This window comes from Podarcis pityusensis (genome assembly GCF_964106645.2).
Source record: "Podarcis pityusensis genome assembly, chromosome: 8".
Taxonomy (NCBI): domain Eukaryota; kingdom Metazoa; phylum Chordata; class Lepidosauria; order Squamata; family Lacertidae; genus Podarcis; species Podarcis pityusensis.
In genome coordinates, this window is record NC_138033.1 from 40717854 (window position 1) to 40733894 (window position 16041).

A 16041-nucleotide genomic window follows, 5' to 3' on the forward strand; every position below is an offset into this window, starting at 1 on the left:
TACACTCTCCAGATTGGCTCTTGCTGCTGCTGGAGACAGAAAAGCATGTGGGGGTCACCCCCAGACACAGCAGCTAGCATGCCTGCCTATTGTGGCCCCCTTGTGATCAGGGAAGGATCAAGGTGGAGAAGCACGGGATCACAGTTACAAAGAGGAAGTGCTGGGGGAGATTTGGAGGCTGTATACAGCAAGCCTTTCATTTACTTTTGAGTGCCTGGATGGGGTTGTGGATGCAGAGGTGGAGGGGCATAGCACAGGTGAGGGGAAAGAAGAGTAGATGGAGAGGGAGGCAAAAATAGCAACTAAGTGATAAAATAATATGAAGAACGACAGAGAAACGAACAGAAAAACAGAATGGAAGAGAGGAAGAATAGTTGGTATGAGAGGGTTTGTGTATGTGTGTTTGAGACTGGATGGAGGATGGAAGCATGTCTGTTGTGTTTAAGGATGGAAGGGGTTGGTTTATGTGAGGAAGAATGGTTGATGAAATGGAGAAAAGCTGTGAGGAAAAAGGGGTGGGCTATCCGTTGGCTCCAGCCTTGCCTACTGCCATTATGCGGCCTCTGACCACCTTTCCCCCACGGAATGCAGCCCCTGCATTCAGAACTGTTGGCCACCCCATATTAAACCATAGCCACGCTTGCATAGCCCTGGGAAAAGAATGCCAGCATGGCTACATCTCCTGCAGTCATGGCCCATCATTTGCAAACCCCTTGCATCAGGGCAAAACCATACCCTTTATCACTACTTTGGTTTTCAGGCAAGGAATAAAAAAGAAATGCTACCTCCATCCACACAGCCAAAGGCTATTGCACTACAGCAATTTGACGGGGGCTAGTGAAAAGTGTGACATTGCGTTTCCATTTCACAGTATAATCCACTTTCTAGACCCAACTATTTCTTACAATAGAGGAATTAAATGGCAAAGTGTTCAAGTAACCATTTAGTGTAAAACAAGAGGCAGGGGGAAAAAACTGGTGAGTTAAGGCAGAAAGACATTTATTTGTTCATCTTTGTGACATAAATGTGTTTCATTATATATACAGGTAGGCCCTTAACCTGAACAGTTTTATTCAAGACAAAGAGTTCATTTATTTAAAGCTCACAGTATTTGCAATTCTATGCATGCAGTTGTGTGTGCAAACACCTAATGGACAGAGAAGAGTCAGTTCTACCATTTTACTGTCTGAAAGCAGAGGAAACTGTGCACTTGCATGTTGGTCTAAATTGTCATTGCATGCACGTGTAAGATTAATGTGCTCTTTGGCATTTCATCTTGATTAGCTGCCTGAAGAGAATACGTATGCATCGGAGGAGAAAAAGGAGGCTTGTGGCTCCATAAAGAATAACAGATTTAACTGTGGTAGATAAATTTGATCTTTAACAAAGTGGGCACAAATGAGAGGGGGGAAACCCCTAGAAAAAAAGTCCCTAAACATGGCAGAAAGGAGGGTGTAGTGAAAATTGCAGCTGCAAACAAGAATGAGATTTTCTTTCACTTACCCATATCATGCCAGATATTAAAACTGTAATCATATGACAACCTCCTCTTCAAGGTAACAGGCCAGTTTCATTTTTATTCAGGATTCCTCCAGCCCATCTGCTCCCTATCCCCTCAGTGATGAAATGAAAGTCATTCTCTTGAGGCTAGGAAACAGCAGCACTGTATTGTTTCCTTGCAAAAGCTCCATAAAGTACAAGAATTGGATACAGAAAATGTTCAATGATATACATGATCGATGCTGGAATTTAATATGGTGTCATTCAGATGTTTCATCTACATGCCAAGGTTCTGATACAACCCTTGTCCCTTTAATAGATAAACTGGGTGTATTGACTCATTTTCACATTTCAGGCAACTTGCAGTGGACAAAACCCCTTAGTTCACTGGTATTGTTCAATGACCCAGTATTGCTTCTGACATGGTATACCCATGCTTAGGCTGCAGGTGGGGGCTCACATTATTGAATGCTCCTCCATACAAAAGGATTCCCTCTTATTTTCTATATGGAAAACTAGGTATTAGGGAATTTAAAAAAAATAAATTGCAGGGGGGTTGAGGTGTAATCAAGCATACGTGTTCCCATCTGCAGCCCATACACAGCCTAGAACAAGTTTATTCACAGTGCAATCCTACATTTAGTCAGAAACAAGTCCCCAACCTCCAAAACCCCATAAAGCATGCAGAGGCTCACAGAGTTTCATTTCCAGTGTCTGTGTACGCCATCTCAATCTGCAGTCAAGAGGTGAAGCATGTGTGTGTATGTATGCACACCTAGAATCTTTCTTGAAAATTAGCAAGCACAATGAAATGAAATACCATACTTTGATCCAGCAAGAGTAAGACATCACACTAAGCTCTGCAACTCATGTTTTTTGTTTTCAAGTTTAGAAATATCCATTAAGCAGACTAGTGCTATTTCGTGGTGCAAAATGATATTCAAGAATTTTCCTTTAAAAGTTAATATAAGCTTTGCAAACAAGAGGTGGTTGTCTATTTCCTGCGTGCTCATCCTCTTTTACTCTTTCATCCATCTCGAACCAGCTACAATGACAGGCAAATATCCTGGGTGCATCTACTGCCACAGGTAACCTCTAACGCTGCCTTTGCCAACCTGGCTGTGTTGGCTAGGGCTTATGGGAACATGTGGAAGGCACCAGGTTGGCAAAGGCTACTGTACAGTGATTGTGAATGAGTTATTTTACTTTCTAAAATGATACTAAGCAACTCACCCAGTACAGTGAGTGTTAGGCCCTGTTTCCAGACACTCGAAAAAGACAACTAAGCCCTCTAGAAGCAGGCGTGAAAAAGGAAGCAACCAAACCCTGGAACAGCTTGCCAAAGTTTCTTGTTGCTTGCCTCAGATAGGTAGTAACTTATTATCATTGCCAAAAAACAAATATGGTTGGTTTTTAGTTCAAGTTAATTTTAACCCTTAACTGAAGAAAAAGTGTAGAATTTCAAGGACGAGAGTTTCCCTATAGAAGACAGGACTCAAGTTAGAGCTGATGTAAATGTCAGCAGACTATATGCACCATGCATGCTGTATTGTAAGGAAGATCATGCCTGTATATATCAGCGTCCATCAGATTGAGAGAAAGGCATTTCTTGTTTCTTAGTACTATAGCAATCAGGGCTAGTCAAACACTAAGATATCAGTATGTATATTAGCATCTTTCACCTTCTATGAAGTAGAAATTAGTATGTAGAAGCTGAACATTCTTAGTTTGCTTTTGACAACAACATGCTGAGTTTGATAGGCTGCAGAGGGCTGGGTGGTTTAGATCTAACAAGGGATAATCTCCAGCTCAGAAGGTGGATATGTGGTATCAACCTCTATTCAGGTCAGCTGGTTCATGCTGACAGAAACTTACCTTCCTGTAGCTATTGTGTCATGCAAGTGGGCCCTCTGTGTCTAGGTCATGACAATCATGCTAAACACTTGTATACAAACCAATTCTTTAAAAATTCAAATCTGTTTACTGCTCCCTCATTAGCAGGTAGGTTACCCCGATTGCTAGAAAATACTATGGAATTGGAAAACCAAAGGCAGAAGATGTAGCTTATGCACCAACTCCCTTTAATTAACTCATATTAATCAAATACAAGGATTGTGTGCAGACAGTTGCAAACTGAGCAACATTCTGGTTCAGTCACTCTGATGAAATGGTGGGGGGAAACAATCAATAGAAACAAAGAACAAAATGTTACAAGATTCATTTTGAAGACAGGCTCAAAATCTCCTTTAAAAGGATGCCAGGAACGTGAAAGGTGTTCAGAAACCAGGTCTTTTCTGCAAATATGACTAGGCTGAGTCAATATTTTCTCTCTATAGCAAATATATTCTTGGAATCTCCTACTAAAGAAAGAAGATAGCCAAAGGTGGGGCATGCAGGAGATCTGCCATTCCTGGAGGAGAAAATAAGCTACTGTAGTTTTGTACACTGAGCTGTGGATGGCTTTTAAGTCTTCTTCTATGAGTCCAAGGAGTGTGGAACATTTCTTCCCCCACAAGCAGAAATCCATGGATTGATTTAGTCACAGCAGCAGTTCAAGGCGAGCTATTGCATAAGCACCCTATGTAGGATAAGATACCAGTAACAGAATAGAGCCCAAAGGTCAATCTGCACTATTGGCACTGGCAGTACCCATCTATAAGTAGCTGCTTAAAGACAATCACATCAACTTAAGAAGGCGATTATATACCAACATGATCTCCACTGCATTAGTGGTACTTTGTTTAAGGTGTGGGGAACCCAGAACAGCTGCCTGTTTTGTTTGTGGAAAAGCTTAATATACATAGTCGTATTAGTGCCTGAACACCCTGACCACAGATACACATCAACAATTCAAACCCACTTCAAGGTGCCCGTGGACACTTTAATCAAAAGTGCACCTAGGCGACTACATTCTGAACTGCAAGTACCAAGCTGTATACCACAGCAAGCCGGATGACACTAGCTTTGCACTGGAAGCACTAGGAGAGCACTAAGCTTCAGAGGGATAAGGGACTTTTTAGTTGCATCCCAACAAGAGTATAGTTAAATCTCTGGAGTGCCATCTTTTCAATGTATTTTAAATTCTTGTGAACCAACCTGGGATCTTATGGTGGAAGGGCAAGTAATAAATCAAATAATAAATAATAATAAATAATTCGTGTGACCATGGAGGAATAACAGTACCACTCCTGACTGGCAATGGACCTTAGATCAAAACAACTTGCATGATACATAAAGAGTGCACCCTAAGTGATGTCATTACTTCACTGCTGCCTGGGACTCTGACCAAACTGCATCATTTCAGCTTCATCGCTTGTTAAACAGCATCAATCTAGAGATGATTGAAGAACAGTGTGTAACCTGCATCAACCTGGAAGCTGTTTGCCACTCTTTGGCTGAAGCAATCAGCTGGTGCATACCAAAATGTTATGTACATACAGGACCCAGTTGAGAGTTCTTCTTCCAAATGCTTATCCAAGGCTCAGTGGGAAATAGATGCTCAATTCTGCGGAATAAATGCTTGGAGAGAGAAAAAATAAACCCTGCATGCAATTAATGAAGATTGCAAATATCCAGTGTAGGATATCCTTTTCAATAAACAAAAAACGGAAATAGAAGTTTCTGAAGAACATCAACAGATAACACTGAGCAGTTGCTAACACTTTAGACTTTGCACAGAGTATGTTGGGTAAGAGTTAGAAGGTAAGACACAAAATCAGTGTGGAAGTGATGGGTCTATGCTGACAGACCATTAGCAGCACTATACAAAGACAACAATAGGCCCTACCACTGAACATGGTGCTCTCCAGATGCTGCTGAACTCCCAACTCCCATCAGCCTCAGCCAGTAGGGACAATTGTCAGGGATGATAACAGTTGTAGCCCAGGAACATCTGGAGGACCACAGATCCTCCATCCTAGCCCTAAGTTTTTTTGCCCTTTGAAAGATAAGTTGTTCTTGGAGGAGCTGAGGGCTCAACATGAATTTAAAGAATTCAATCACAAACAGAACTTTATGTCCAACAGCAGGTAAAAGCTGTAGTTGAACACATGCCATCTGCTACTTTGATGAACAATTTCCTTTATCACTTGGTAGAAGAGCTTCCTAGTAATCTTGTCCTGAGCAGATAGGAACTCACTGTTTTCTCATAGTTTGCCTTGCAGCTATGTTTCCAAAGTGATTGTTTGACATAAGCTCTTAGGACAGATTAAAAAGAAAAAAGGTAAATTGGAAATTTTAGTCAATAATCCCTTTTCAGAGGCAATGAAAACCAGCAGCTCTGAAGAGTTGCTGACACAAAATACACTGAATTAAATAACATATATCCAAGTGTATATTTGAAGTATCCTCTCACATTTCTGCATTGGTGCCTTCCTTTCTTTTCCTTGCTTAATATAGATTTTTGCAAGCCATTGAGCTTAATTCCAAACTGTCTGCTAGAACTTGGCAAGACTGTTCAGAAACTAAATGTCTTACAGGCTACTAACATTGTTTCAAGAAAATTGAATCCATGATCAACAAGGATTTACCCATGTTAAACATGTTGGGTTGTATTAGTCATACACTGAGCAGACCAACCAAAATTAATGGACATGACTAAATTAGATTACTTTTAGTAATCCTAGTCTGAGTATAGCTTAGTTGTACAGAATCCAAAGTGTACTGCTGCACATTTTTCTTAGTATGATGATGTCAATATTCAGTTGTCCACCTACCTACAGTCGCAAGTATGAAGTCTTACTAAATTTATATGGATTAGAAGCCAGATGAGACAGAGAGAGAGAGAGAGAGAACTTGTTCTGTACTTTGGTTGGTTTTCTAGCAAGCAACAAGCTGCTGCAAGTATGTAGGGCACATTCCTGCCAAATTGTTAGCCTATGTCACAGCAACATGCGGAAGCGTGAATCTTTAAGAATTCTTGGGCACAACCATGATGTAACCCCTGTAGAGCTGAATTGCAACAAAGAACTCCAAAAACAAGAGAGAAAAAAAGAGAAGAGCTGCATTTTCAGGATTTGGGGAATGAGCCAGAATTTAAAGAAAACTAGGTTTTGGTCCATTAAAAAAAACAACAACAACAACCTACAGCACAATTCCATGTTTGATTACTCAAGAACTCCACTCTGTTTAGTGGACTTCCCAAATACAGGACTGCTGCGTTAATAGTCAAGATCAGAGGACAGGTATTACTAACAGCTATGAGTTTGGAACTTAAAAGTTTTTTTTTTTTTTAAATGTAACTCAGCATAGCAGAGGGCAGACACAATATTACTACCAGTTATGAAGTGTTCAAACATACACAAACACACAGCAGTGAACATATGCACACGGGATTCATATTAGTAAACACAAAACAGTTAAAGTACCTTATAGTAGGACACAGTTTGTAAACCAACCATATGTGGTCAATTACATTCAGTGGAGGTGACTTGAATGTCAGTTTCTCCTACCCACACATAACTTAATCCTCAAAGAAAAGAGAGTTTGAGAACAGCACTCAATGGTTTGATTTATCAGGACCCTGAAACAGAGAACACAATTCTGCACAAGTCTGTGTTTCGACTGAACTGAACTGTGACTCCATTGTATTCCAGGCCAAGTCAGCCAACAAAAAGTCATCCATAGCAGTCTGAGTCTCATTGCTAGTAAGAAATAAACTGCCAAGGGTTTCAAAGCAGCTATCCATGGTCTGTGTTTCAGCACTATTCAGCTGGACTTTGCTTTCTGCCATTTGGTTAGAGGAAGTTTTTGCAGGAAAATGCACTTCTGTCTGTGTTTCTGTATCAGATGAGTCTGTGCTCATAGAGAAGGTAGACTGTTTCAAGATGCTCCCCAAAGGCAAATAAGGGCTGTCTAAAAAGAAATTTAAGTCTGTCTGGGTCTGTGTGTCAAACATCTCCAAACCTAAGAAATTGGGATTACCCCTGCAGCTATAGGACTGGGTGGCATTATCTGAAAATAAATCTGTCTGGGTTTCAATATCTAGTAACTCCAAGACTGGCTCAGAGTTCAGCTGGGTCTCTTCTGTCTGTGTCTGGATATTGGAGGCTGTGAAGAAATCCTCAATGTCAAAATCAATTCCTGCATTCTGCGTAGGGCCAGAAGGCAAGGGTGTGCCAGCATGCGAGCTAGTGTCAGTCAAAAGACTACGGTTATCCAATGACTGACCCGCTGTGTTATTCGAAAAAATAGTTTCAAGATCGTTCAGTAACTCCATTGTCTGGGTCTGATTGTCTGTCATAACCTGCTGTGGGAGAATATTATTTTGTGCACTGAAGCTGATAACTGGCTCACACTTAGTGTCTGGACTCAAAGTTTTGCAGCTTCCTCTTTGCAGCAGACTTTGACCCAGGCCTGCAGCCATTAAGTTGCTGCCTGGAAGTCCCACTGTGGTTGAATCACTGAATGATGAACTAACACTGTCAAAAATGTCATTGCACATTACAGCCTGGTCCATTTGTACTCTCCCATCAATATCTTTCTGTGACCTATTGGTCTGAGTCTCCCGAGAAATTCCACATGACTGAAAGCAAGCCTGTGCAAGTGCATCTGTCTGAGCAGCTATGGAAGAAGTCAACTTTGAACTGGGTAACAGTGTCTGTGTCTGCACATTAATTGGCAACAAAACCTGAGAGCTGAACGTCAGGTCTGTTTGAGAACAAGAGGACACCGATGAATCAGGAGTCCAGGCTGCAGATGTCACAAAGTTCTGTGAAATATAAGATAAGTCCGTCTGCACATTTGTTGAACAAATCCCGTTCTTGTAGCATATGGCTTCCAGATCTTGGATTGTATTATCTGATGCCCCTTTACCCAAATTGACCTGGATACCTGTGCTGACTGGCTCAACACTGCCAGCATTTTTGGTTTTTGAAAGGGGCAAGGTGCTTTTAAATGCAAGTGTTTCAGCCTCCAGTCCTGGTATCATAAATCCTACTGGCAGAGGCATTAAGTGAACAGTACTCATAACAGAGCCTTTGTCATCAACGGCAACTACAACGGGTTTGACAGAAGAGTCTGGTGCTGATACAAAGATAGGCAATTGAGTAAACTGCATTACAGGGAGTTTAACCAAAGCCACTTTTGGCTTTGGCAGAAGCAACTTTGGTGAATTTTTTGGCTGCGTTTGTGTTTGCTTAGTAGTATAGGAACAGCTAGAATCTTCAAAAGAAGCTGCTGGCTTCATCTCAGGGGTCTCCAAGTCTTTAGTGCTAGTACATCTGGTCTGGACACTGGCAGAAGCTCCTTTAACTTTTTCTCCCACCAACTGATTGGATACAGAGGTTTCAATTTTCCTTCTCTTACTTGGTGGATCCCTGTAAATATTACAAAATCTTTGACTAGGTACAGCTGTAAGCACATATTCTTTCATTCCCTCCAAATCTTTCCCACCCCACCACTTTTACCATCTCTATAACAGAATTTAGAATAATGTGAATTGTTTGCTTTGAAAGCATACTTCGAGAAATCAAAATAGTAACACACTGAAGTAAGGTAAGGTTAAGCAGAAAACTGCATTGCTGGGTAAATAAGTCAGAGTTACAGTTAAACTCTGTGCCTAGGCTATTCAACCAAAGCATAATCTTACAGCAGTTTAGCAGCCAACAATGCTGACCTAAAAGTAAAACTTGCACTGCAATTCCACACAGTCTATAATACTGTGCATTAAGCATTTTGATAAAGGACTTCAAAAGCAGTAGTCACCCTGCCTCCCCACATTGAATGGAAATGCATTCTGAATTCTTAGATAGTTCAAACAGAATCACTTTTGGTGGTGGCAGCATGTTGGATAATAATTGATTGTATAAAAGCCTGGAAAAATCCATGCCTCTTTAGTTATCCTTAAAAAAAAATTGTTGGTAAGATAAGGGAAGCTGTCAGTGGCAATGATCTTCACAGAATGGTGTTAGAACTCCTCCCCCTTCCAATGTTTTAAGGCAAATATATGTGCACATATATGGAACAGTTAACAATGGAAAAATGTTGCTCTTACCTATGTTCAACAGGGATCTCATGCTGTGTCCTATAAATATGAGACAATAATGCTGTCCTGCTAGCATAGGGGCATCCACAAGTACATTGGAAAGACTTGCCACAGTCCTCACTATGTCGCTTCAGATCCCATATTGTGCCATAGGAATTGCTGCATTTATCACATTTATGCTTCTTTTCAGCATGCATTTTCATAAAATGCTGAAATATAGAAACAAAAGTTAGGTAAGTTATAGGAAACTGCCTTGGACAGCACTGGTTCATCTAGGTCAGTATTGTCTACACTGACTGGCAGCAGCTTCAGGATTTCAGACTGGTCTTTTTCTGAGCCCTACCTGGAGATGCCAGTGCTCTGTCACTGAGCGATGGTCCTTCCCAAACAAAAGAAAGTGGTACTATGTTTGAGACACAAAGCTGTTCAAGTTCCAGCCTTGTCTATGCAAGACAAGGCACTTTTAAGCATGCCTTCAACAACTGAATTTTCCATAGTTTTTGATGCATTTTCATGCATTTTAAAATGCCTGACTGGAGTTGATAGAGGGGGTTCAAGATTTTTCTGGAATTCCTGAAAATGGTTAAAACATGGGAATGAAAGTCCACATGCGCTACCTTGCTGCAACTCAACTGACTTTCAACAATTCCACTAGCTTAACTTTCAAAAGATATTAAGAATCAGAGAATGCATTTCTTAGAAGATCCAGACCTCTGACATTCAGCCTGCATGAAGTTAGCAGTTAAGGTTCTCAATAATCTACACAGGCCCATTATAAGTTTTACACAGTTATGTACTTCTGGGGAAAAGAGGGCATATTACAGAGAGTTAAGTCAAAGGAGTAATTGAATTAACTACTCAGAAATCTACAGCAAAATTACCCTCCGATTTGCTCCTTTCATTGTCAGCTACTGAAGGCATATCTCAGCACATTTAGTAAGTTTAATTTTCTAACGAAAGAGTAGCGTGTATAAAACCTGTGCAATGCTGCTGCAGGCTCCCTAGTTCCATGAGAGCTCTTTCCCAACACACTGATCCCATAAACAAGAGAAACTGACAATATGTATACCATTATGATTATAATGGTATACATTTACACAGAAATCTTGCAATTCAGAAAGATGCATGGCTCTTGAATAAGATGTTCCATATAAATTATATTGTTCTATTTATTGAATAATGTAGTTAGAATACATACCTGTCTTACAAGAGAAAATTGTGAAAAAGGCCTTTCTGGTCCTCTAGGGCAACCTTCAATAGGACAGCAGTAGTATTTCTGTGGCGTTTTCAAGTCTTTCCTTATTGCAGGATTTATTTTTCCATCCTGTAGGAGAAGAATATTATTAAATTGTATCTAATGTTTGGGGTTCAGAAGTATCTGGAATACAAATAAAGCTTGTCTTTATACAGCATTTTGCCTGCCTGCATACTGCATAAGAGACTCTCCACTTGAAACTTCTGTACATGTTTCAGTTATTCCCTATATGGAATAAAAACTTTAGGTAGTTTACATCCCAGCTCACTCTAATTGCCTAGATTATGTGACAGGTTATTCACTAACCCAGTTTGGGTCAATCCTGGCTAAATAAGCAGAGGTATGTACAAGGCTTTTGCTCATGTGCTCTATCTCATGTGCTCTGATTTAGAGAAGCCGTCCTGGTTTCTGATTTGATCCCAGAATGTCCTGCTTTTCCTTAGGATGTCCCTGTTTTTACTGGAGAAATGTTGGAGGGTATGGAATGGAGTTATCTACCCCCTGAGCTGTCTGAAGGCAAATACTGTATAGGGAAGGTTTTTTTAATGTTTCATTATGTTTTCATATATGTTGGAAGCTGCCCAGAGTGGCTGAGGCAACCCAGTAAGATGTGTGGGGTATAAATAGTAAAATTATCATTATGGAATGGGATGTCCCTATTTTCATCGGAGAAATGTTGGAGGGTATGCTATCCTCATGCTGCCACATTTTCCTTAGCACGCTGTGAGAAGCAAGGCAATTTTCAATTAACGATAGGTCCCAGTAACACAGTTACAATGTTCCCAACCACCCAGGATTTTAAGCCATGGTTTGAAAATGTTCCAAACCTGAGACAACCAGTTTCCTAGTGCTAGTGTAATAAGAGTAGATGAAGAATTCTGGGGTTAAATTTGGGGCAACAAGAAGGAGGGAAGGGTGTGTGTGGACACAAGGCTTATTCACATCTGGGCTTGTTAAACCATGAAGATATGATTGAGTGAACACTGTCACTTAGGAAACAGAAACATTTTGCAGAAAACATTATGCTGAACTTTTAGACCAACCAATTTAGAACCAAACATCTCACAGCAAGAGAGTGTAATATTAAATTCAAAACAAACTGAAGCTAAGGAGACTAGTGCTATACCAATAACTTGTGATGTCAGAGCCATGAACCAGATCAAGGAACCACTGATTGCTCCAGTCTCTCCATAGCTGAACTTGAGCAGGTTTTTGAGCATACTGTGATTCAGAGCAAGCATCGACAAAAACACAGAATAATGAGCGTATTATTTCCTATAATATTATATTAAAAAACACAAAGTTTCTGGCACTTCTGGTTGGAAAGATTTGCTTGAAATATGCGTGGATATGGCTCCTAAAATCTCACAAGCCAGAAGGAAATCAGTAGGATTTCCAGTAGCTTTGAGATAGGGCTTAATTCCAGTAGTTTGGGGACAGGGATTCAGTGCCCAACATTACAAAATAGTTTGATTGCAGAAGTATATGGGTGTGGTTCAATTAATACAAAGAGACAGCTTTCCTTGGTGTAAAATTTGGACTGCAGAACTTTTAAAGGCTTTTTAAAGTGTGGCATTCTCTTTATACATTAAGGTCCCCAAGCATTCGTAATCCAAGGCTTTCCAAACCAGCTGAATTAGATACATGCTCAGACTGGCTGGAGTGTAAGTTTCATCATCGGTGCCCAACCTCTTCTCTATCTTCTTTTTATCTTCCCTTTCAAAAAGGAGTGGGGAAAGTGTGAGAGAACAGCCTAGAGATGCTAAAACCTGAAATGCAACGATTCAGTCCTGAAGAATGCAGGAAGACTCTCTCTACTCTTCAGGCCCTCCCTACCCTTCTGTTAATAAACAGCAGTGGTAGCATATATAAATCCCTAGGAATGAAAAATATTTTCCAACTTTAAGCAAAAGAATCTTTAAAAACAACAAAAAGCTGCCAGCATTTATTTATTACATTTTTCATCTCAGGCTTCCACCCATCCATTTTATCTTCACAACTACTACATGGAGTATGTTAGGCTGAAGAATAATGACTGCCTCAAGGTCACCTAGTGAGATCCATGGATGAGTGGTGACTTAAAACTGGCTCACAGACCCAGTGACTGGAGTCTTCCTGTTAATTTTACAGAGCTCAGTTTCCCCATATACAATGCAAGTCTCACTTCAAAACTCACTCACAAGGGTATACAGATTTCCATATACAGTGGTACCTCAGGTTAAGTCCTTCAGCTGCTCTGTGTATTTCAGGCTAAGCAAGGAAACCTCCTCTCACCAAAGCCAGAATCCCTACCGCTAATCTTTCTTTTCTTCTGTAACTTTCTCTTCTCTTGTGTTTAACTTGAAAATGAGCTTTGTGCCCAAGCTCATGGTGCTGTTTTCAAAATCCTGGTATTTAAATGAAGTACTCACATCTTTGCTACTGCCTTTATGGTTGGGTTCCTGCTTCTGATTGTACTTTGTTGATAATATTATTTAAGCTTTAATCTCTTTCCAAATTTGAAATGTGACCTTTAATGGGAAGTGGCTGGCGGCTTCCTCCAAATCCCTTCCAGAAGTGCTTGATAAAACCTCTGGTGGGAAGCTGTAGCTATTTAGAGCAAAACGAGTGTTTCTAAAACAATGTCCTCCATCTCGCAGCCAGATACTTTGTTTGGAAAGTACTGACTTAATTAAGATTTTGAAGTAATGTGACAATAATATTGCAACAGGTCCTACTTGGACTCCTTGTAATGTCTCCTCATCCCTTTACATATCCCAGGGTGACATAATGGCATGTTGGGCTTTTACCTCAGAGATATCTTTTCAGACTTATTTTTGCTCCAACCAACAAGGAGTTTTCTCAAAATGGTATTCTATATTTTAGTGCCAATATTACAGTAGACAGTAAGACACCTGATAGTGCTTTAGAACTATGAGTACAGTGGTACCTCAGGTTACATACACTTCAGGTTACAGACTCTGCTAACCCAGAAATAGTACTTTGCTTCAGGATGAGAACAGAAATCGTGCTCCGGCGGCATGGCGGCAGCAGCAGGAGGCCCCATTAGCTAAAGTGGTGCTTCAGGTTAAGAACAGTTTCAGGTTAAGAACGGACCTCCAGAACAAATTAAGTACTTAGCCTGCGGTACCACTGCACTTATATTACACATTGTTCTAGGTCAAGCAGAATGTGTGGTGGATGGTTACCAATTACGGTATGTATTGCAACTCTGTGAATGAATGGTTAGAATGGATACTTTCTGCTGAAAAATTACTAAAGGAAAGGAAGTAGGAAGCTACAGAGTTAAGAATCCACAATAAGAGCCACAGTCCTTGGAAGTCACAGGCTAACCTATGATTAACAGAAATTCCAGAAGCATGAGAGGAAAATAACATTCCAGGGATAGCTGGTACCCAGTCTTCCCCAGGAAGAACAGAAAACATCCTGATAATGCCAAAGTTACTTGCAATTATGATGCCAATCAACCAAGTTACGAACTAGAGAATTTTGGGAAGTACTAAGTGAACAGACAAAGAGGCTCAGATGATCAAGTTATTGAGGGATAAAAGGTATTGAGGGACAGAACCATTTGGGGAAGGGCAAGATCTCTGCAGTGTAAAGCTTCCACCACAAAGCCCACTCCATCACAGAGTGTTTGTGAGTGTATGAGACCTCTCTAACTTTGATTTCAATAAACCCAGTGTTTTGCCTCCCCCCTATAAGACCCTCACTAACTTATTTCAGGCTGAGTATAGTCTGACTATACTCCCAACATTTGGAGATACTGATGATTGAACCTGAAACCTTCTACATTCAAAGCATATGAAATGAGGTTACAGTGGGTTGGGTTTCCATGGGTCTTCTCTGAGTAGAACTAACCTTGGATACAGCCCATTATACTGACTCAAAGGACACAGTACAGTATGGCACTTTCATACACCATATTCATATGATTTAGATCAGGAATGGCAATGTGGTGGCCACCAGTTGTTATGGACTACAATCCCCCCATAATATCTGATCACTGGCCATGATGGCTGGGGCTGATGGTGGCAGCTGTAGTCTAAAATGTCTAGAGGGCACCATGTTGGCTACTCCCAGTCTTACACCAATGGTTATCTAATTCAGTATTTTCTATCTTGACTGGCCACAGGTCTCTCGGATCTCAAGGATAATTATTTCCCAATAAGATACTTTGAACTGGAGGTACGAGTATTGAACAAGGAATCTTCTACATGAGCAACTAGGAAGCTACCTCACACCAAATCTGATCAAATGGTTCATCCAGCCCAGTATCATCTGCCACAACTAGCAGAAATTGAATCTTGTCCCAAGACTAAACCTGGAGCTTTATGCATGCAAAGGATGTACATCACTTTAGCTATGGGCCCCCCCTAACATTTGCTTTTTTAAAAAAAGTATTTTATTACCATGATTGTATGGCATCCTGGCAGCTTTGCTAGATATGCCTGAAACCTTTAAATAAAGCTAAGAAGTAATTGTGAGTGGGAAAGGGAGTCTCTGAGGTTTGATTTAACATTGTACTGGCATACCACTTTTCAAGCAAAGAAAATGAGCTCAAAGTGGCTCACAACAACAACAGCGCATTAAAAAGATATTAAGAATGCCACTGGAGGGAGGGAGGGGAAAGGGGTATCTGAGGTAAATCAACCAAAAGGGGGTGGGGTGCGGAGACTAGGAAAAGGGCTTTTGTTGCTGTGATTATTATTAATAAATGAATGTCTATAGTTACCAGTTAATAATTATTGCCTGGGGTATGAGGAGGGGCTGAATATTATAATTAATAATTGAATTTTGTCAGCTACCCAGCAATAACTACGACTTGAGAACGTTGTGAACAAACCGATGCTGGAAGGGAGTGATTATTAAGATTAACATTTGAATTCAGATAGCTGCCATCAATGAAAATAATTGAATTCTGATAGCTACCCATCAGTAGTACATTGTTACCTGGAAAGCTTATAAAGAAACCGAATGCTAGAAAGTGGGGCTGAAGTGAAACCTCTCTCTGGCGCGCCTCTGGAGGGAGAGGGAAGGCGCTCGGTCCCTGGAGGAGCGGGGGAGGGGAGGGCGCCGCCGCCGCCGCCGCTTACCTGCTGCTGCTGCACGCCGTGGGCCTTGCTGAGGTGCATGCTCAGCGCCGGCGGGTTGGGCAGCACTTTGCCGCAGCCGGGCACCGTGCACAGGATGTTGCTCCTGACGGCCCGCGAGAGCTCCGTCACCGAGGGCCTCACCAGCTCCCACGGGCTCGACGGCCGCTCGCGGGGGCCGCGCGGCGCCGAGCGCGGAGGGCGGCCGA

At 41.1% G+C, this 16041-nt stretch overlaps 1 protein-coding gene across 1 annotated transcript; it reads right to left on the reverse strand.

The window, feature by feature from the left end:
• Positions 1 to 978: 978 nt before the first annotated feature.
• ATMIN (ATM interactor) lies at positions 979 to 16006 on the reverse strand. The gene is made up of 4 exons (XM_081016400.1): positions 15836 to 16006; positions 10683 to 10808; positions 9494 to 9693; positions 979 to 8816 (listed from the first exon to the last, which is right to left on the reverse strand). The coding sequence occupies exons 1-4, from the start codon at positions 15872 to 15874 to the stop codon at positions 6998 to 7000; spliced, it is 2184 nt and encodes a 727-aa protein (XP_080872526.1). The 5' UTR covers positions 15875 to 16006; the 3' UTR covers positions 979 to 6997.
• Between the last annotated feature and the right edge of the window lie 35 nt (positions 16007 to 16041).